General features: G+C 41.1%; 1 protein-coding gene across 12 annotated transcripts in view; it reads right to left on the reverse strand.

Annotated features, from left to right (window-relative positions):
- The window catches only part of Cacnb2 (calcium voltage-gated channel auxiliary subunit beta 2), a 327,915-nt gene that overhangs the window by 179,168 nt on the left and 125,305 nt on the right, over positions 1–23,442 (reverse strand). Inside the window, exon 1 of one of the 12 annotated variants that reach the window (XM_040755450.1) lies at positions 202–855. The exons of the other annotated variants lie outside the window; for them this stretch is intronic. Coding sequence (XP_040611384.1) covers positions 202–285 — 84 coding nt within the window. The 5' untranslated portion in view covers positions 286–855. Of the gene's footprint in view, positions 1–201; positions 856–23,442 lie in introns of those variants that run through there. 12 annotated transcript variants of the gene reach the window in all.

The following is a 23,442-nucleotide window of genomic DNA, read 5'->3' on the forward strand; positions in this document are numbered from 1 at the left end:
CTTCCGGTTCATATTTTAGTAAGCATGCCGCGATACTTGGCAGAAGCTCGCAAGCCCATATTTATACTGTTTCTTAAAGCAAATGCTCCCGAGTCTTTCCAAACACTACTACCACCATGAAGCCACTAAATGTCATTGTGGGCTATATTCTGCGCTGGTGCTTAAAATGTATTAAGAGATAGCAAAACATCCTCTACTTACCCAGGAGACATTTTTACCCTTAGGTGTTTTTAGCATGGCAACATGCAGGGCAGTTGAGGTGACCAATAGCAGTTTCACCAACATGGAAAATCAAGTGGCAAGTATTCCAAATGTCTGTGCTACCCAAATGCAAAGAGTCCCCTGGTTTGCCAGACACAGATGTCATAAGCAAAAAGAAAGGTCGTTTTCAGATACCCCATTTTTCTGTCGGAGACAAAGCATGTGAAGGCGTACATCACAGTCAGGTCACTATTCCACTTTAATCACGCGGTACAAAGAGGCCATGGCTGTCGTCTGAGTTTCAATCATATATGCACCAGAGTAGAGAAATCCCTTACGGAAAACTTGAATCCTTGTGGAGCGGCCCCAAATTAGAGCAGTGTCCTTCTATCAGATGCTTGACTGTCATTTCCGGTTACTCTCCAGCATTTGCTTAAAAAGTTGGGTGGCACTAGTTTGCAACTACTGACCAGAAAAAAGAACGAAAGCAAGAAACACCTACTGGTCCTTGCAGCTCAGCAGCTGGTGGCTCCATGTTGGGAGCCACCAGCCTCCACGGCTGCCTGAAGGTAAAGAGAAAGGAGGGCTCGGTTTCAATAAATAATACACGGGCTCAGGTACAACGCACCTGGAAGAGCCTTCTGTGCAGCCTCAGGAGGTAGGCATCGCTGTCCTCACTTCTCCAGACCCAGCAGGGGACCTGTTGTTGATGGAGCCACGCTGGAAAAGGCTGGTACCCTGACAACCAGGTGTGTATTTGTTTATAAGGTAAGAAAGAAAATCCCCAAGGAGATCAAACTAGAAGCTCCAGACGCAGGAGTGAGGCGAGAAGCCAGTGTTGGCTCTGGTCCCTCTATTCCTGTGTCCTCGTGTCCCTTCCCTCTGCCTCCTGTCAGTCCAGATTAACTAAGCAGATCCAGGCTAAATTTTGCTACTATCAGTAGTGATTAGTGTGAGTTGATGAAATCGGATTATACAGGCAGCGTGGGCCTGCTCTCTCTGCAACACCACACAGCCACAAAAGCCTTCCCTCCCTCTCAGCACCACACGGAAGCTTGATAGAAGGGGATATGTTGACAAAAGAAAGCCTGGCCAAATGAAGCCAGGAAGCCACAAGCAGAGGTGGAAAGGACTGTTTCATTTTTCCCTTTATTCTCCTTCCAAATTCTAATGGCCTCGTGGATTGGGAGTAAAATCACAATAGATCAAATGCATGGGGGCCCTTTTCCTGAGCATCTGTTATAAACCAGGCACAGTGCAAATGAATTCACACATCTTCAGACCCAAGTGATTGATGACATCACCACTTTAAAGAGTAGGAAATTAAGATTTAACTTCCTCTCAAAAGTGACTTAATGGATCAATGCAGCATTTTCTAGACTCCTATCTGAAATCAAAGGACATGTGAACTTGAGTCTCTGACGTCTCTCTGTGTACTCTAAAGAAATTCCTGTACACACACACACACACAAACACACACACATACACACGCTCACTCATATCAATGCTGTTCTAGTATTTCTAAGAATTCATAGGAATTATTGTTCTTCATTTTTTCTTTAATCACACATTTATTAGGAGTTATGGACACTATGGGAATAGCTGTAAAAATTAAAACTGACAATGTTCCATATTGTTCCTAATTTTAATGTGATATTTTAGGGCTCCTCATAAGAAACCTTCCACGATACATTTTTATTAAGCATAAAACAAAGAGGGATCACAGAGTCCCTGCATACGTATGAACATGGTCAGCAAAGGGCTTGTGTCTCGTATGACTGTGGTATACATTCAGTATCTGTAAAAAGAGTAACACTAACAAGTACTGAAAATATTTGCTGTACTGAGTATTTTGTAAAATACTCAATACTCTGACAACCTCATGAGGCTGATTTTCAAATGACTGGATTTTTTGGTATAGGCAGTATCAATCAGCTTTTGTTTGAACAGAGGAAAACCATTGTATTACAATCTAGCTTAGAAAAAGCAGTAGGATTTTTGTCAGCTCAAAATTAGAAGAGAAAATAAGACAGACATAGGAGTAGACATAAAATAATATTTTTTAAAATTAAGGATTGGAGTGAACCCACATGTGCTGTTTTGTAGTGCGTGCATGCATGTGTGTGTGTGTGTGTGTGTGTATGTGTGTGTGTACAGGGGGGTGAGTGTATATATACATGTGTGTATGTGAAAGCTGGGCATTGGTGGCTCACACCAGCAATCTCTGTGAGTTCCAGGCCAGCCTGGTCTACAGAGCGAGTTCCAGGACAGATAGGGCTGTACACAGAGAAACCCTGTCTCTAAGAACCAAAACCAACCAAACAAAAAAACTATGTGTGTATGTGAGCATGCGATGTGGAGTGTAACCTGTGTGTATATGTGGTGAGGTGTATGTATTTGGCGAGTGTGTGGGGGGTGTGGGTGGAGATGAGGAGGTGTTTTGTTTGTATATGTAGATCTCATTGCCTGGTTTTATTTTAAGTTCCTGAGAACATGGCTCATGCTGGACTACACTTTCTCCTTGGGGAATATAACCACTTCATGTTGCTCAATAACCATCGTTGACTAATAAGATACAGCTCTATTATGCAATTTCAACAATTCTTTAAATACATTCTTCGGTTAAACAATTTTGTACTATAATTCTATTGAAAATACATGAAGCAACTTGGAGTCTGATGTCTTCGTTAAAATATGAATTTTAGGCATTACTTATTTAGATTTGGATTGGATTCTTATATTTTAAAAATTCCAAAAGTCATGAATCAACACAAGCTTAATATTCTAGAAGAAGGTGTTTTCTATAAAAGACCAGACCATGGGGCTCCAGACTCACTTGATTTCATCTGTTCCTTTAAATCTTAAGGCCTTGGGCTGCTTTGGTCCTATATGACTGTGTACTTATAAAATAGGACAATGGGCACAGAACCATAAGGTCAATACTGTGGATACCCCAGGGTAAAGACAAGCATATGACTACTGCAGGGCTACATGGAAAGTCCCCCAAAGCCTGGATTCCCTAATCCCAGGGGCTGGGTAGGGAAGTAGTCTGAGTTCTATTGTGGGCCCACTAGCAAGAGCAGCACCCTTGATTTGTAGGCCTCTAGTCCCCATGATGGCGGCACGATCAATTTCTGTTGCTTTAAGCCTCCCCTTCTTTGACAGTGTCACAGCACCCCCTGCACACTCACATACAGGCCAAGTCTTTCTTTCCATAACTTTGGAATATTCAAAGTTTTTTGGTCTTCTTTCTTTTTTATCCATTAATTTCACATCAAAACCAACAGATAAAAATGCCACACTTACTCTTTTTTTTTAATGTGACTATTTAAGCATACTTGGTTTCCATTTTAACCTAGCCATGGATTTTCTGCATAGCTCATATATTGGGTATACACAAAGTGGGGATCTCAGATTCTGAGGAGAATACAGCTTAAATTTATGAGCGCAAACAGAGAATAAAATCATGTCTTTATTCTCAGTAAACCTCCTACTGAAATTCATTACTATTTTCAATTATGAATATTGGCACACACTGATAATACCTATGTCAAAGAATGCACAATTGAAGGTATTTTAACTATAGACTTTCCTCATAAATAATGAAATTACAGATATCTCTAGTTAAGGACATACACAACTGTTTAGGGTTTAAGTTGAGATGCAGAAAAACACAAAAATTGCTTAATGAGGTTTGGACCAGATATATCAAGAACAAATACAATAAACCTTTGTGGGAGACTTAAAGAGCTTCAGCCCATGGGCATGCTCCATAAAATTCTATTAACTTTATTGTATATTTAAAATGTGATAAAATATTAGGAAAGTGCTATGTTTGCTAGGACTTCAGTGATGGTAGTATTTACATCCATTAGTCTTGTCATTTATTGTAAAAATAAGATGTATGCATGTGACTATGCCACAGACATCCCTTTTATGGTGGTTTGAGAAGTATATCCTCACATGATTAGTTTCACTTGCAATCCTACAAAAGTTCATATTGTGCATGTAAAAATGTTCCAAAGAAGGCTTTTCTAGGTTTCACTAGTGTTTCAGAGAGTCCATGGCACAATAAATACAAGAATTTCACCTACAAGATTTTAATGAAAACAACTAGGAAGCACCAATATCTCTCCACAGAACTGTGTAAAAGAGGAACTTTTCATAGTTAGCAAAAGGTAAAATAATTTAAAATTAAATATTTGAGGCATCATGATACAACATATTTGTACAATATTATAAACCTTTGCTGACATCAATTAAAGTTGAATTGATTTTGATGTCAGTTACCAAATTCTATGCCACTTTGCTTCATAACTATGAGTCTCAAACAGAATAGCTTCATCAAGCAATATAGCTCTATGGGTTCTTTGAACTCAAAGGAACAGTTTGCATTTGGGAACTCTGGTGTATTATTAGTGGCCAGAGAACTACCAGGATTGAGTATTGGAGCCTTAGTCAAGCCTTGGGTGGAAATGCTGGATGAACATCCAAGCAAGTTCATTCTCCTGGATACCAGTAGATGCTGCCTGTCAGTTGGAAGATCAGCTGGTAGCCTCAGGGAAATGTGAGACTTCTCTATATGATACAAGCTTCCGGCTAGATGCCATCTAGATACCTAGAGACAGTGTTCTCAGACTAAGCAGTCCCAGAAACCCAGTGGGGGAGCCTCCAAGCTCTTCAGCAATCTTGAGAATCATACAACATATATCAAGCCATACTTGCTAAAGCGAGTGAGAGGGTCAGCTCAGTCAGAGGGAGGGGGCCACACTGGCATGTGACTGGCATATTGGCTGTATGGTTTATGGCATGCAAGAAGGACATTTAAGAAGACTGGGTACTCCATGCAACTCCCAGTCATCCAAGTCCCACCCACATTTATGACAGGCAGAGTGTAGCACTGTGATCATTGAGTGGCGACTTATGATGGTTAGTTCTATTCACCTACTTCTTTAACATAGTCATTGCAGCTTATTATTTCTCAAGGAGCCCCAGCTGAGTTCCCTTCTACTGTTTCTATTGGCCTCAGTAGGTAAAAATGGGAATAGAACTCGTTAGCTTCCCATTAGCTCTGAAAGTTCAGCCACTCGCACTCAAGTCTTCCAACATGAGTAACATTTTCCTCTTATTTTTATGGGGCAGAGAGATATGGTATAGGACTTCTCTGTTTATTAGAGGTTGGCCTTGAATTTTAGTCCAGACTGATCTCAAACTACTGATTACCCCTATTTCAGTGTCTCGAGGTCCAGGATTAAAGGCATGTTTCAACATGCCTGACTAAGAGTGACTTTATTTTTAAAGATGACAAATGCATCATATATGTATTTTTTGTTTTTGTACCATTCCTGTTTCTATAAACAAGGAAATGGCCTTATATATAACATTTTCTCAAAACAAAAACCAACAAAATTTATCTTAAAAATAAGATGTGCAAAGCTATCCTGGCTTTTATAAATGGGCTGGAGGGACAAAACTCAAATTAATGTTTATAAACTTTACTGCAGAGAACATGGCAACTACCCTTCTGGACTCAGTTTTTCGGGCAGAGTGTGGAAGTTTTAGACTCCCTCTTAGTGTGGTTCAGCATTTTCCTTTTAATGTATTGCATGCCTTCCTTCGTTCATTCCTCCCTTTATTCCTTCGTTCATCTGTTTTTTCCTTCCTCCTTACTCCCTCCTTCCTTCCCTGCTTCCCTCCTTCCTTCATGTGCTTTTGTGTGTAGTATGTGGTTCTTCCATCCTTCATGTGAATATGTAGGTAGCCTGTGGGGCATATATATGACGGACGATGCAGATGTATGCATACAAAGACCAAGCAGGATGTCAGTTGTCTTCTGTCCCTTTCCCCTGTCTTGTCCTGAGACAGGGTCTGACTGAACCAGCAGCCTACAGGTTGGGGCTAGGCTGGATGGCCGGCCAGCAAGCTTGAGCTCTGTATATCGTTACCCAGCTCCCTGCAACAACGCTGGGGTCACTGGTATAATACATTTGGTTTCAATAGAAGAACTGAATTTTATTCTAACCACATATCAAATTGTCCCATCGATCAAGGATTTTTCAGCAGAACTTAATTATCCTTAACCATTTTGTAGAATTTTTAAACTAGAAGAGGATAAAAGAAACAAACAAGGAAACAAGGACACAGCTAATCTAAATTAATTAAAAAGTTAGAAAATATAAATAAACACAAAGAGAAGCCAGGCACGGTGTGTTCTCACAGTCAAAAGAATGAATGATGCCTTAAGAACAATGACATAGAGAACTGTGAGAGAGACTTCACGAAAAAAGGCATTGCTCACCAGGTATCATTCTTTGGATCTTGTTCTGACGATGATGCACACATCTAATTCTGCATCTGGGAGTTGGAAGAAGAGGGATAAGGAATTCCACCAGCCATGGCTACCTAGTGAGTCCAATATCACCTTGGGCTATATCAGAGTCAGGTAATAGACAGCTAAATAAATAAATGAAAAATACACTCCAAAACAGCCCCCTGTTCAGTCAACATAACCTTGTCTGGGGCCTGTTTCCAAACAGGTTGAACACCTACTGTATGCTAGGTAACAGTCAGGAACTCTTACTATTTCCACTTAGGAGTGGCAACTCTGAGGGCTTAAGAGACCAATGGTCAAACCCAGCTTTGGTTCTCTAGTATCTGACTTCAGTGCCTGCCTGGATGGCTTCTCTGTTTGCAGCTGGAAGAACAGTTGTCCAGGGCTGCCAGGGGCAGAGAGATCCCTGGCTCAGCATCACATTCTGCTAAGTAACCTCTCATTCAGCTGCCTCTCAGGATACTCTGTGTATAATTAAAGCCCAAGCCATGTGGCCCTCACAACTTACTCCAGGGCTTAGAAGATATTTGTAGGTCAGGAAAGCCTACAGTGAAGAGTGAGGGCCACACAGCTTGGGCTTGAATTGGACACAGAGTGTCCCAGTAGGCAGCTGACATCTCCTAAGCCCAGAAGTGTGGAGGTGTGACTGTCACTATGCACAATTCTCAATGTACAGGGTACAAGACCTGGTGAACAAGTCTGTACCTGCCATCCCCAAACTGGGCATTCTTGGAAAATTTTGGTAGGTTTTTCAGTAGTGGGGTCACAAGTTGAATTTAGTTTACCTTATCCACGCCTTTATTAATTTTCTTTACATTGGATTTTCTTCATTCTGTCTCCCAGGAACTACCGTGGCCCAGCATGCTGCCTGAACTAAATCCTTCTCTCTGCTTTCAGGGGCCCAATGTCCATGAAGAGCATGGAGTAGACTTTTCCAATCTCAGAGTGTTCCTACTGTTATCCATTTGGTAAGTGAGTGTCTACCAAAGCTGACCTTCAAAATGACTAGTTGCAGTTTTCCCATTAATGCTTTGGATATCTCAATAATGAGACAATAATACTCTTGGAAGTCAGGAACTTACCTTTAACTCTGTCTCCCTCCCACTCCCTATTCCCTGCCCCCATGTAACACTTCAGTGGCTACTTAGCACTGCAGTTGCTCTGTCAGCCAAGGAAACCCGTCTCCCTCTGGAAGGTATCACTTCTTTGGGTCTGTAGTCATTACTTTCTTGTTGCTGTGATCAAATACCTGACAACAAGCATCTTAAGGAAGGAAGGGTTTTTTCTGGCTCACACTTTGAGGCACAGTATTTCATAGTGGGGACCATGTGTCAGCATTTACAATCTGAGGCAGACTTTCTGATCATTCAAAGCCAATCTACATGTGCGTGTGTTTTTGAAGAATGTCCATCTAGCAATGTGCAAGTTTGTTTTTCAGAATTTTTGAGAACCATAATGGAAACATGGATGAATGCCGTTGAAGGTATTCCTGACACAGGTTAGGAAAGCCATGCCCTAATGATTTGAAACAACTGTCAACATTTGTTTTATTAGACTAGAAATTGTTTTATTCATTTTTTTTTGGTTTTACGAGACAGGGCTTCTCTGTATTGTTTTGGAGGGTGTTGGTCCAGCCCGGCCTCGAACTCACAGAGATCCACCTGTCTCTGCCTCCCGAGTGCTGGGATGTTTTATTCATCTTAAGTCAATTGGTAATGAAGACTATGAAAAGCTCTTTTTTTACTTAGGGTAATCTCAATTTATGTCTCCTAGAATTCTGTCAGTAAGTTATGATGTATGTATATATGTATGTATGTATGTATGTATGTATGTATGTATGTGTGAGTTGTATGTGTGTTCATGTTTTTGAGAACATATATTTATATAGGTGTATGTGGAGGACAGGTGTCATTTCTCAGGAGTTGTCCGTCTTGTTTTTGGAGACAGAGTCACTCATTGGTCAGTAAGTGATCTGGTCAAGTAAGCTAGACTGAATGGCTAGAGAGACCCAGTAACTGCCCATCTCCACCTTCCCAGGGCTAGGATTACAGCACTCCTGGGTATTCTTATGTGGGTCCTTGATATTAAATTAATGTCCTCATGCTTATGATTTGTCCCAGGACAGACTGAGCCAACCCCCAGCTTCAGTTCACAACACTTTTTATTCTGACTTATAATGATTTACCAAGTAAATGCTGACTCTTGCTGGATTATGAATTCCTCAAGGACAAGAACATATTCTTCACTTTGGTATATAGTGCCAGGTTATATAATGTACAAAGTCTGCTGGCTAAAACAACACCAATTAATATAAATGTGTGCCCAGTGAGCTTCTAAGACATGCTACAATAACATAACCCAGAAAAGACAAGGACACATGTTATGTTATTAACCAGTGGCTTTTAAAGCAAGGATCTAACCACATCCTGTCCTTTGGAAGGAGTAAGTGTATAACTTACCACTATTAATAACAGTCACAGATTCCATCTGCTTCTCTTTTACAGTGACCACTGGAGATGGGGTAGCAGGTAGAAGAGGCCAGAGAGGTGGGGGAGGTGCTCTGAATTATTTACAAGATGAACAGAATCATTTCTTGGGCCATTTCTGGGGCAGCTTTCAAAAAGATAGGCATGTCCTTCCAGATTTGGTTAATTAGGCTGGTCAACTAAATCAGAATATCCTTGCTCATAAAGTGTTGACAGAGAGCTTCCTAAATTCTTCAATTTCTTCCTAAGATTTTCAGAATTCAGTGACCCAAAAGTAATATAAAAGTTAATTGATTATTTTCAGCTCTCTTCAACAGTTTGATTGTTATGTCGTTCATGATGACTGCTGAAATAAATCACGTTTTAGAGTAAAACTAGAATGCCACTGTTGCCATGTTTATTGTATAGGTTCTGGCCCTTCTTTCAAGGGTTCCTGTCATCGGGACTTTCCTTATCACCCTGAAAGTCACCTTGGGAACATATGAGACTTAGTGCTGCCTGGTATTCTGCATTCAAACAGGAAGGACATGCAGATGGAGGGTTACTCACACTCACAAGGTTCAGGAAGAGGGCAGCTCCTTACACATCATCTCATCAATTCATAGCCCAGACTTTGTGTCTTTGGCCATGGTGTGTATAAGTTAGTAAAGTGGCTGGGCTTGTAATGAATCTGTATTGTAACAGAAATATTCAGCAGGGTGTGGTGACACAGGCCTGTAATACCAGTGTTCAGAGTAGGGGTATGAGTAGGGAGATGATGAACTCAAGGTTATTCTTAGCTACATAGTAAATCAAAGGCCAGTATGGTTTACCTGTGTGACCATGTTTCAAAACAAAAGAAGAAAAATGAAAAAACTAAAATAAAAAATTAAAATACCCCAAAGAACAGCAACAAAAACAAAAAGCAATTGTTTGATTCCAGAATCTAACCATTTCTAGATAATATTGTGACTACTCACTTAAATCCAGGACCTAAATCAAAATTAGATATGAAAATACTTCAATGTTACAGTTGGCTATAGGAAACTGGTTTTCAACTTGCCTATATGATTGGCTAAGTGGGCCTAACAGTTCTACTCAGGACTCAAAGGATATGGATTAAAAACAAGATAATCTCCTGGCATAGGCATACATACCATTAATCCCAGAATTTGGGAGGCAGAGGCAGGCTAATCCCTGAGTATTTCAGCTGGTCTATAAAGTGAGTGCAGGACAGCCATAGCTACATAGTGAGACCCTGTCTTGAGAAGGAAAGAAAGAAGGGGGGGAGAAGAAGGAAGGAAGGAAGGAAGGAAGGAAGGAAAGAGGGAAAGAAGGAAAGAAGGAAAGAAGGAAAGAAAAGAAGCAGGGTCACTGTAGTCTGGCTACTCACTGTGCTTTTCCTGGGGGAGCTATGGCCATCAAAGTTCCAAGAAAAGCTGTGTCTCGTGTGTGCTGGGTGCTATGTAAGTATTGATTAAATGAATAAACACACCACCATTAAGTTATAAGTGAACCAGACCCTTCTTTCAGATCCCCAGATTTCATGCTTTTCTTGCTCCTGTTGAAAGAGTTTCTCTCTATTGTGAATTTCACCTTAGCTTTGGACTGATTGGCCATGCCATGTCATTTAAATTCATGTTAACTGGGTATTTTCTCTCATTGCCTCAGGTGACCTTTTTTCTTTTTTGCCACGACTTAACAGAGTTTGGCCTATTGGTTGAGAAGAATGTAGATCCCTGAAGTCCTCATAAATGAGGGGTCTTACCTAAAGATTTGTGAGAATCCAGAAAAGTTAGGAGCTCAGATGTGATAGAAGGTGACATGATTGACATTTTCAATAAGACTGACAGTTATTCATTTCTTCATATTGCTTATATCAACTTTACACATTGCTTCTAAGTTGATTTTGTGTGTGTGTGTGTGTGAAATTTCCTGAAATCTGCCTTTGTGCTCAAAATTTAGAGTCCTGGTCTTTTATATTATATGAATCTGAAAACAGTGCATGAAACAGAGGATCTGAATTTTTGACGTTTGTTTGAAATCACCACAAAGTAAGTCATGACACTTTGACACTGAAAATTTTAAGGGCTGGCAAAGAACAGGTGAAAACAAAAACACAAGGCCTTCATTTACTCTGAACAAAATGTCACAGTGTTGCTGTGATTAGGTGAAGCTAGATATACTGGTTGATGTTATTAATAAAATGGATGATAAAACTTTATTCTGACTTGATATTTATTAGTCTACCGTGTTACTTCAAAGCTGTTAATAAGGTACTTACTGAGGTATACTGTGCTTTTAAATTGAGAGCCACTATGTAAAATGAAGAAAAACTTAAATCACAATGGGTTGCATGGGAGAACACAAATATGGTGCTTGCTTTGCATGCCAACTATCCTACTGAGAATAGTCCCCCATGCTCACTCTTGCATCGTTATCTAGACCAGTGGTTCTCAATCTTCCTAATGCTGGGACCCCTTATTACAGTTCCTCATATTGTGGTGACCCCCAACCATAAAATTATTTTTGTTGCTACTTCATAACTATAAGTTGGCTACTGTTATGGCTACTGTTGTAATATAAATATCTGATATGCAGATGATCTTAGGCAACCCTTGTGAACCCCAACTAAAGGCTGCCATTCAGGAATCATGTTTACAGTCTATCGTCCCTTCTTCCTTACTGTGAAGCTAGTTTTATTCCTTGAGGAAGAAGCACAGCCACCCAGAGGACAACATTGCAAAATGAATTCGGGGAGCTAGGAGATGCCTCATCAGTGTGTCCACCAGAATCACCTCAGGTTTGGCAGGTAAGAAGCACATGCAGTCACATGGATGGAATCTAACATGTCTCAGTCACTGATCAGTGGATCAGAGCTGTCAGAAAGAGCATGTATATGGCTGGCCAACTTAACGCCAGTATAAAATGACACATGAAGGCTGGGTCTCACCAAGGCCTTGAAAACACAGGCAAACATGAACACCCAAACAACCAGGACACTTAGAGAGAAAAGGCCAGCTTAGCATCTCATTTTCATGAGAAGCAGGGCAAATAAAGCTCAGATCAGTGTCTTTCACCGGTGTGTTCTCTGATCTGATTGTGCTGCCAATCACCAGGACATAGTCAAGTTTGGTAGGGAAAGGGGTGCAATAAATCTCACAGGGAAGAAAGACAAGAACAATCCAAGAAGTACTCTGTAGCAGGGATGGCTTTGCCTCTTGAGCTGGAGATTCATTTCAAATCGTCAGTGCTTTTGGGTTGCAGAAATGGAAATTCTATCGATTTCAAATGGTAAAGAGTGGATTACAATCAGAGATACAAATTTCATTAGACTGATTGCTTTACAGAGAATGACCAAGAGTCTATAAACCAAAAAGAAAACTATATGATTTTAAGTATGGTGGAGGTATGCACTGTATGAGGGAAAAATACAAAACAAGACATGGATTTCTTTTCAGTATATATGTGACTCTGCTGGAAATGTTAGGACACAGAGAAGTTTGACCTTGTATCTAGCTGTCTTCAACCAGACAAAATTGCAGAGGCCAACCATGTCTAGGGTCAATGCAGTCTACTAATGACTATTGTTACTTTATCAGATCTCATCTGCAGGCACAGAGAGGCTGGTTGTGGGTGTTTTGTGTTATTAAATCACTATTGAAGATGGCTCAGTGAGTAGAGGTGCTTGCTGTAAGCCTGACCACCTTAGTTTGATCCCTGGGACCCACATGGTGGAAGGATAGAACCAACTCTAGCAAATTGTCCACTCGTCACCCTTACATGGCATGGCACACACATACCCATACACAGACACAGACACTGACACTAAATAATGTAATATTTTAACAACCATCATTGAATCAGTTTTCAGTAACAAAATAACACAGGTGCTGAGAGGTGTGTCAGATATACTGAAAACTTTCATAGAGTGTTTTTCACATTCCTTTCATTCTCACCTCCCTGCCTTCTTTCTATTTCTAAGGGTGAAATTTATTTTCATCAAGGTAACTGGGCAGGGATTGGGGTGACAGCTCAGAGGATAAAGTGTTTGTCACTGAAGTGCAAGGACCTCAGTTCAATCCCCAGTGCCCATTTAAAAGCTGGGCATGGAGCTGTGCACTTGTAATTCTGGCTCTGGGGAGCTGGAGACGTGAAGATCCCTAGAGGGTAAAAGATAGCTAACCTTGTCACCCGTGTGAGCCGCAAGGTCAGTGAGGGGCCCTGTACCAAAAACAGTTAGGTAGAAGCTGGATATGGGAGTGCATATTTTTGATCCTAGCAGTCAGAAAGTAGAGGCAAGTTGATTTCTGTGAGTTCAAAATTAGCAAGGGCTACACAGTGAGATCCTATCTACCATTTAAAAAAAAAAAAGGAAGGTGACTGTGGTCAGGAGTGACAACCTGAGTGCTGATCAGCCTGAGACCCACCAGGTGGCAGGAGAGAGCCAACTACCTGGAGCTGTCTAATGACCTCCATATACATACTGTGGCGTGTGTCCCTCTCATGAAACAAATGATGTAAAAGCAAAATGAAGGAAAGAGTAAGGCGGAGAACAATAGAGGGAGATACTGGACACAGACCTCTGGCCTCCACATACATGCATGCATACCCAGACATAAACAGCACACATTCATGTACCACACAAATATATGTACAAACAAGAGTTTTTAAGTGTGCAAGTCAATAAATCTGAGGCAAAATTAATACTGATCTATTGAAAGTTGCCAATGAGCTTTGGAAAGGCACAGCCCATCAGACACCTACAAAAGACATCCTATTTATTTTTACCGTCTATAATCACTTTACATTTGGAGATCAACAAGACATTGTGGAAATGAACTATCGTAGTTGCAGTGTCTACTCTGGACAGCCAAGTCTGCTGTTGTCATAGTCCCTACAATCTGACTTATATATATAAACTAGCTATAAAAGTTGGATCTGGAAAGGAATTCAGAAGTTCCTACATTTGGGCTCTTATCAATACACCTTTTTAAATGTTTCTGGACTAATTTTATACATTTTTCATAACATTCAACATTGTAGTTCAATATGATATACACACCTTCAGAATATATGAATGGGATCTTTACTATCATCATGAATTACTAAATTCAATTCAAATGTTTATTGAGCCTTTACTCTATTTTTGCCAGGTATAAATCCCACTGCAGAGGCAGTTCTGAACTCTTTCTCACAAACCCATTGCTCTTACCTACCCATTCCGTAACGTTCATTTATATAACAGAGAACCCAGGCCAATCAATACCACCATCATGAACTCCATGAAAGCTTTACTCCTATGCCTTAACAACAGTGTGAAGCTTAACCTCAAGTGTCAACTCCATGAGACCAGGAGTCACCTGGGAGATGGACATCTGGGCACACCTGTGGGAGATGACTGTGACAGCTAATCGAGGTGGGAGGTCCTGCCCACTCTGGGCTGAACTATTACCTGGGCTGGGATCTAAGACTGTCTGAAAAGGGGCAAGGAGCTGAGTACATGCATTGGCCTCTCTCCCCTACTCCCTAAGTGCTAGCTGTGAGGTGACTTTAAGCTTGCTCCTGTTGCTTTGGATACCCCACCACGATGGCCTGCACCTTGGATTGGGAGCCATATTATTCCTTCCTTGGGCTGCTTTTTCCAGGATATTTCTCCCAGCAACTGTAAACATGACAAATCCCCACAGGAATCAAGCACTTGGGAGGCAAAGGCAGATGAGTCTCTGTGAGTTTAAGGCCACTGTGGTCTACAGAGCAAGTTCCAGGACAGGCTCCAAAGTTACTTAGAAACCATGTCTCAAAAAACAGGAAAAAAAGGCATGGCTTCATTGTATTTTATTCCTATATGAAGAATCTCTGTAGTATGTATTCACACAGATCATGTTTCCCCTTTTCTGCAAAGAACACTTGGATTTTCCTTTGAGAGACCACTGTCCTCCACAGTACGCAGGGTTGTTGAAGTTGTCAGTCAAGTGGCTCTTCATCTTGGGCCAGAGGAGATATAGCTGGGCCAATCTGATCTCTCCTCCCTTTCCCAGAAACCTGAACTTTGAATAACTGTACACAAATTGGCCTAAAGTAGGCTGACTGCCCACAAAGGAAGGACTCCAGATGCTCAGAAACACCTTGAACCCAACCCTCCAGACATCCTGTGATTTTGTCTGTTTTCCCAAACACTCAAAGAAGAGTGTAAATTATAATCACAGAGGGCTGGGGGGATGCTAAGTCAGGAAAGTACTTGCTTTGCAAGCAGGACGACCTGAGTTTGATCCTCAGAGCCCATATGAAAAGAAGCTGGGAATGGTGTGCTGATTGTCTCAGAGATGGGGAGGCAGAGGCAAGCACAAGATATCTGACACCTGCTGGCTAGTCAGCCTGCTCTACTCAGTGAGCTCCAGTCTAGTGAGAGACCAAAGCAGATAGCTCCTGAGGGGTGATAGCTGAGACTGTTGTCTGTTCTGTCTACACAAGCGTGTGAATATGTGCACATGCACTTGTGTATGCACACTCACACACACACTCACACACGTCACATGGGCAGATCATGTAAAACAAATTAAAAAGAGTCATCCCTCTGCCTCACATTTTGCAGGACCACAACTCACTTATTTACTTACTGAGAATAATCTGAAGGATTTCCAATGTTAGTGACGAGGAGTACACTGAAAATATTGCTACAGGCTGCCAATGAATTTTATTTTTCAAATTTAAAAGGTTTTTGTATCATCTACCACTAGGAAACCATATGTATTTCGCCTCTGTAAAACTCTAGAGAGGCCAGGTGGTGGTGGCACACGCCTTTAATCCCAGCACTCGGGAGGCAGAGGCAGGCGGATCTCTGTGAGTTCAAGGCCAGGCTGGACCAACAGCCTCCAAAACAATACAGAGAAACCCTGTCTCCTAAAAACCAAAAAAAAAAAACTCTAGATAGTTGTTATAAATACAGAAGAATGAAACCTGTAGGAGAAGGCAAAAGGGGATGCCATATCTTTCAGCTGCATGATGATAGTGATGGTGGTTATCATGATGGTGGTTGTGGTGATAGTGATGATGGTGACAGACTTTTGTAGGGCTGGGGTTGAACCCAAGCCAGGCCCCCATGCATGGTAGACAAGCATTCTACCATTGAGTTATAGTCCTACCCAGTCATAGGATTTGTTTTTATCGACTCCTCCAGCCATCCTATTGTGTGTCTTTTAATGGGGACACTTGACAGTCACTAAGAACTCTTTGCATCTAGTTAGACTGTACCCCATTCATCTTGGTAGGAAAAAGATTGAGATGCATTTCTATGAATAGGAACAATTGTGTTTCTTGTACCTTGATATTGGGGGGGTATCCTGATGGTGAAAGACCATAGGGAAGGCAGTGGGGGAATTTAGGTGACGTTTCATGGACTCACTGTGACATTACTACTACAGAGAACAAGGTGGAGAAGGGAAGGAATAAAGAAGGGAGAGTGAGAAAGGGTAGGGAGAAAACAAAAACAAAAGAAGTCAAGGAATGGACTGTGCTTTGGGAGCAGCCCAGAGTTGCTTTGCTCTCTCTCTCTTTTATTAAGGTTTGCTATCTGGAAGCCAGGGATTACTTAAACCCTTTATTCCTTTGGTCCTGGGGGGGGAGGGCCATATGCATATCATAAAAGTGCAAGGAAGTACAAAAGACAGTCAACACAGAAGGAAGCTGCTGTTGGTGATTCACAGAGGAGTGGCTGCTCTCTCAATGTAATAGCAAGAAAGGCAGAGAACACAGGAGTCCCCGGGAAGCAGTCTATTCAGAAGAAAGGTCATGCTGCGACTGAAGGCTGCAAATCCACACAAAAGGCAGCTACCTGCCTGAGCCTAGACTTGGAAGGGAGGGGGCTAGAGATGAATGACACAGCTCCTAAAAACGGAGCTGCTGGCTTTATTCATAAGGATGCTAGGGACACTTTTAATACATGTATTAAGCCTTTGCTTCAAAGGTTCCTATAAGAAACCCAGTGGTGTATTTATTTATTTATTGACATATTTGTGTACTGTGCACATGAGGTGTGTGTCTGTGAGTGGACAAATGTGCACATCCAAGTGTGCACAGTCAGAGGTCAGAAAAGGCTCTGATGTCTTCATCCATTGCTCCCTACTTTATTGCCTTGAGATAAGGTCTGTTATTGAATTAATTGGAAGGTGGAAGTTTTGGGGATGGCAGCCAGTGAGCTCTTGGACTCCTCCTGTCTCTGCCTTCTTCCTCAATGCTGGGGTGCAGGCATCTGTAACCATGCCTAGTTTTGTGTGAATATTAAGGATTTGAACTTGGGCCTTAATGCTTGAACAGCAAGGACTTTTATGTTCCAAGCAATTTCTCCAGCCTGGGTGCGTTTACTTCTAAATGGTTAGGCTTAATGATAATTCAAGTTTGTTTGTTTGTCTTTAGAGATCATATTTTCCTACTTTGTGACCAGATTTTAAATAGAGTTAATTTGTGGTTTTTAGTTAGTTTCATCATTCTGAGATCTCTATTTGAAGGGTTTCTTGTTCTTGGGAAGGAATCTGGTTTTTTTCCTTTAAACCTTTTAAAGAAATGGACTATAAATGGTGAAAAGAGACCAACAGAAGAAACTGATTAAACAGCTTAAAACTTCAGCAACAAGCTTTTGTTCTACTTTATACATATTCACAAGAACTGCACACTATGCCAAAGCTTGTCTGTTTGTACGTGCAAATCTCTGATGAATTCTGCACATATATAAAATGAAGATCTCATATTACATTGACTCGTGAGAGCAGAGGGTGGCAGTAGGAAAAGGGGAATTTGATAGTTTCTCCCTGGTATTAGTTTTATACTTACATATCAAGTCTACTGAGAGCGTGTCCATGGCTGAGGATTTTTGCTGGGCCATAGTGATGGCAGCAGTGAAAAAGGAGCAGACACAGTGTGGAGTTCAGAGGGAACAGGTAAATACAAGGCCCAGTGTGACAGATAGAGGAGGTGCCTTTAAGAGTTAATCAACATGGCTACTTAGCCAAGCACAGGTAGAATCTTCCACTGAGGTTGATATGAGGCTAAACATGCCTAGAATCTTGAGACTGCATAGTACTCAATGTCACTGGGATGTGAGATGGTCCCAGAGCTGAGGAAACTCTCTGGGGCCTGACCATGAAGGGTCCAGGAGTATGCTGCTCAGACTGCATTGAACTTTACAGAGAATGGCATCCCACTGAGGGTTTTAAGTGGAGGACAGACACCAGTGCAACCCGAGGATGGTTGGGAATGTGCTGGTGAGGAATGAGGGGAAAGATGGGAAGGCTAGCTAGTCAGGATGCTGCTGTGGTGTTTGGGGGTGGGAAATAACTAAGGCTGCTTAAAACTTGAATTCAGAGTCCAGAGCTATCTTCTATCTGGATGGAATCTCCAGGAAAAGGACAGGGACAATGACCACATTGTCTGGATCAGATAGAAGCATGAGTTTGATGGTGCCACTTAACCTGCCAATGAGGTGGAGGTGGAAATTGACAGCGGTGAGAAGGAGACACTAAGACAGCACACATACTAGGTTACAAGTAAACAACTGCGCATGAGAAGCAGAGCATTTGCTCTTGCTGAACATGGGACACCTGCCTATAATAGCCCACGACTCCAGTGTATTCTGAACACGCATTCCAGTTTCTCAAACAAGGTTATCACCCAACACACTTCAAGTTAAGTATTTTCTAGTGCATTAGTGCACATATCTTATTTAAAAACAAGTATTAAGTATATGCAGTTTTATACAATGAATATGTATTATGAAATATATATAATTTATGTGGTACTGGAAATTGGACTCAGGGCCTTGTGCATTTTAGGGAATCATTCTACCCTGAGCCACATCTCCAACCCTACAAATTCATATTTTATAAGTATTTCTGTAAAAAGATAAGGAATAAAGTTATTTATCACACCAAATGTTTATCAAAAAACAAAACTTACTTAGGAAAGTTTGATCCTGTGAAAAGTAATCTCTCTTGTATCTTTATGGCCCTTTTCTGTGAGCTGCCCACACATCAACATAGACTTCGTGAACTGCTCTCATGTACAATCAATAACAACCTAAGAACTTTTAGGAAAAGCATTGTTAGACTATAAACATGGTCCTGAAGCTTGATTTTCACATAAAATACTATCTGTGTCTGGAATTCCTACATGTTAGCTCTAGCTTTTGTAAGATCTTTAGCGCTATCACGGTATTCTCCATTACAGGTGGCATATTGTTGGTTCTCCAACTGTCAGATTCTGTTAAACTATTTAGTTTAGTTTCATAAACACCTATGTTTCCACCACTGGAGTAGGCTTTTCTGACGACAGAGATCAGAGGTCAACTTCATCTTAATGTTTACATGTTTCAGAGACACTCAGAGGAAATATTATGAATAGGGTAATTGCCCATGAATGAACAGGTAGGTAATACTTAGGCAGGTCTACAGCGGTCTACAAACTATACAAAGCCCCCTCCCTTTACAGCAGTGAACACACTACCCGAAGTGATGGCACATGCTCAGCATAGGTGAAGTACTCATTGCAGGGATGGCTAAAATAAACAATCACACACTGAAGCGAAGACACACAATTCTTTGCATAGTCCAACATGCATAATAGTCATAGGAAGCCATTAGGCAGCCCTTCCTTAGTAACCCCCATTGCATGAAAAGGACCTTGAGGTCCCACAATAACGGAGCAAGTCTCCCCAAACCTTTTCAGCATACAAGATGTAGATCCCTGCTTCAGAGTATGTTTTCATTTGTATGTGGACCTGTCTCTCTCAGGAGAAGAAATGAATATTGGCCCAGGACTTGCTGGGGAAGACTTAAAGCAACTGGAAGTACTATTTCCTGGAAAATTCTCCAGCATGCTTATCCCCTCACCTGCACAGAAATGGCTAGCTGTTGACTTAATTTCATTTCCCCATTCTAGCTCCTTAATACATATGGGATGAAATGGTCATGGAATGGTCACTTATCTCCTACCATCGTGATAGAATGCTGGAGAGAGGAGCTAATAATTCAAGCAAAATTTAATGCTCTGAAAAATTAAATCATCCGATAGTACTTTTATTACCTACCATTTAAATGCTCAGGTTTGCTATTCCTGAGGCTGAGACACATTGCTCCCATGTAGGTATATACTTCTTAAGGACTATCTCACTTCCAAGATGTAGGGACATGAGTTAGCAAATAGAAAAGTAGGACACTATGCTAGCGTTAAAAAACTGAAGGGTCAGGCCGGCTCAGTGGGTAATGGTGCCTGCTGCTAAATTCTCAGGACCCAGCTGGTGGAAGGAGAGAACCAACTTGTTCTCTGGCTTTCATAGATTTGTCATGATGTATGTAGCTCTCCCACACATAAATAAATTATTAAAATATTAAAACTTAATGGTAAAATAAAGGACTTTAATAGGGACAAAGTTAAAAGCTATTAAAACTCATGTCTCACATCTGGAAGGTCAGAAATCTCTTGTATATATAAATGTGACTTAAACCCTTTTTTATTAAATTTTATATATTTTATGTGGTGTGTGTATGGGTATGTGTGTCTCAGTGCATCATGTTCAGAGGTCAGAGGACAGCTTGCAGAGTTAGTTCTCTCCTTCCACCATGTGGGTCCTGGGTACTGAACTGAGGTCATGTGGCATGTGCCTTTACATGCTGGGCCATCTCGATGGCCCTAACCATGATTTAAAAGGCGGGTCTTAAAAGTCGAATACCATCCTTAAGAGCACCTTAGACTTTCCCTGGATTGGTACCATTTGGAGAAAAGCATGAATCATGAGTGAAAAATCCCAAGGCAAGCCTTACATGACCTAAAGTCCCACTAACCAGCAGCCTCTATCATCTGGCACACCAGCTCTTCTCAAGTTCAATTACAATAGATTTTTATGCTCCAAAGCATTATAGCATTTTCATGTTAATTAAATTTATAATCCAATTATTTAACCATAGGAATACATTCCAAGCAAGATGAGCAAAACACAGCAGCTAGAGAAGGAAACCTTTCACTTCGATGCTTGACTCAGCTACCAGTAGAGGCTGAGCCCTTTAGCAATACAGTTCATCCCTTTAGCAACCAGTGTCTTGATGGAAGGCTTCTCCCCTGTGACACAGCAATTCACCTTGTCTACCTCTGAGGTTAGTTTACAAATTATTATCAGCATACAAAGAATTAAGCTTTATTCTGGTGCTTTTCAACCGAAGTTGGATTGGGGGTTTGTCTTTTCTCCTGTTGCCCCCCTCCCGCATTGTCTCTTCCCTATTACTTTCTGCTTTCTCGACACAGCCCCAAGCCACTCTTGTCCTCCTCTCCTGGTTAGTTCCACAGTCTATACCCACTCTCACACCACCTTATCTCATGTACACACATTCCCGGTTGGATCTACCTGTGAGAGAACATGTAGTTTTTGTCCTTCTGAGTCTGTGCCATCTCACGTAGTACAACCCTTCCCAGATCCACCCATTTCCTGCAAATTCCATTTTTATTTACAACTAAGGAAAAGTACGTGAGTACATTCCACGGTTTCATTATTCGTTCTTTAACATGACATGAAAAAGCAGGCAAAACCCGTTACTCTAAGAGACTGTGCATGAGGCAACCGTATTAATCATACATGCAGCTTTGAATGACGAATCATGCTAAATGCACAGAACTAACACACATGGTGATCTCAGTGAAATGATGCAAAAGTTAAAAAATTATTAGAGTCTAACAAAAATGTTGTCAAAGTTTTTTGAGATTATTAGTAATAACCAAAGAATATAGGCAGCAACCAAGTCCAGATAATCAGCTATCACTTCTCTCCCTTCCTTCTCTGCTACTGTCTTATAGATTGGCCTCCTGGGTCCTCTTGTAGTTCTGCTGGGTTTTAAAAAAACAACTATACAGTAGTTGATATGCAGGTGCTGACAAACTATTTTATCTTAACTCTCAAATCTTCAATGTTCTACTGTGATCCTAATTGTATAGGATAATTATCAGACTCAAAGAGAAGAAAACTCTCTGCCATGACACAGTAAATAAATGATCTCATCAAAATCCCAACCTATGCCAAGTCTAATTCCACAGTCTAAGGGGTTTCTTTATAGACATTCTCGTCCAATGCTGTATTATATGCTAATTGCCAGTTACTACTTTATCAGTTCTTTTATCCACAAAACTGCCTCAAAAGACCGATAATCTAAGAGAAAAGAAGCAAGATACTGCAACAGGTACTACACAAAGGATAACCAAATGCTCAAATGCCCGACTTTGTTAGTCATTAAAGAAATGCAAAGGAAAGCCATCAGGGGATACTTCTGCTTACAGACTAGCTCAGCTGCACCAGCCAAGCATGTTCCCGGTAGAGCACAGCAAGCTAGGAGGAGTATAATTGACTTATGCTTTGGAATGTTTACCAGTATGTACTTGAGATGAATGTGAGTATACTGCAACCTCTGACGTGACACTTTTGCTTTTAGGTTGAAGTCCAACAGATTTACATGTCTAAACATCATCTATCACAATCGTTTAAAACCATAATGTTTACAATATCTTCAAACTGGAAGCTACCTAGGTACCATAAACAATAGAATGATTTACTAAATCATTGATTAGTCGACAGTGGAATACCATATAGCCACAAGAATAAGAATATATAATCACAAAGAGTTGTCTTATAAATGAAGGACCAGTGACACAGGTAGATGAGATGAGAAACTATTCTATATGAATTCAATTATGTAAGAGTCAGAGACAGGAAAAATTAACCCATGATGCTAGCAGTCAGGTAAATGATTCCACTAAGGGAAGTGGGCAATGATGAACAGAGGAGATAATAGAGGTGCTGACAATGACTGGTCTCTTTGAAGCAAAACAAAACAACAACAAGCCAACTTCGTGTGGGTGGTGATGCGCACCCGTGAGTGGGGATGTGTGAAAAGACTGGAAGGGCATCACAGTCCTGGAGCTGGAGTTACAGGTGGTTGTGAGTTGCCAGACCTTGGTTCTGGGAACTGAACTCAGGTCCTCTGGAAGAACAGTACACATTCTTAACTGGTGAGGCTTCTCTCCAACTCCAACCTGCCTGCTGGCCACATTCCTCAAACTCAGCACTTGAAATTTTAGCCCCATCTTTCCTGTGAGTTTGTTTGCAGGTTTCTCATCCCCATATTTTGAGTCTGGATTGTGAAGCATTTCAGAATTTCAGATTAGGGGATGCTCAGTCAGGAAAAAATATCTATGAAAATATTCCCAAACTAAAACACTTGACAGCCTCAAGAATCTCAAACATTTCTATTCTTGAGCAACTCTTGACAAGGTACATTGCATCTGTACATCTGTACAGCCTGTCCTTCATACCCACAGCCAATGTGGGTACCAATATTGATGGAAGTTTGTCCCCTACATAAAATGGGATGAGATTTGCATGTAACTGTGTCCATTCTCCTCTCACGTACT

The sequence above is a fragment of the Mesocricetus auratus genome, unplaced genomic scaffold (assembly GCF_017639785.1).
Source record: "Mesocricetus auratus isolate SY011 unplaced genomic scaffold, BCM_Maur_2.0 Super-Scaffold_100013, whole genome shotgun sequence".
NCBI lineage: Eukaryota > Metazoa > Chordata > Mammalia > Rodentia > Cricetidae > Mesocricetus > Mesocricetus auratus.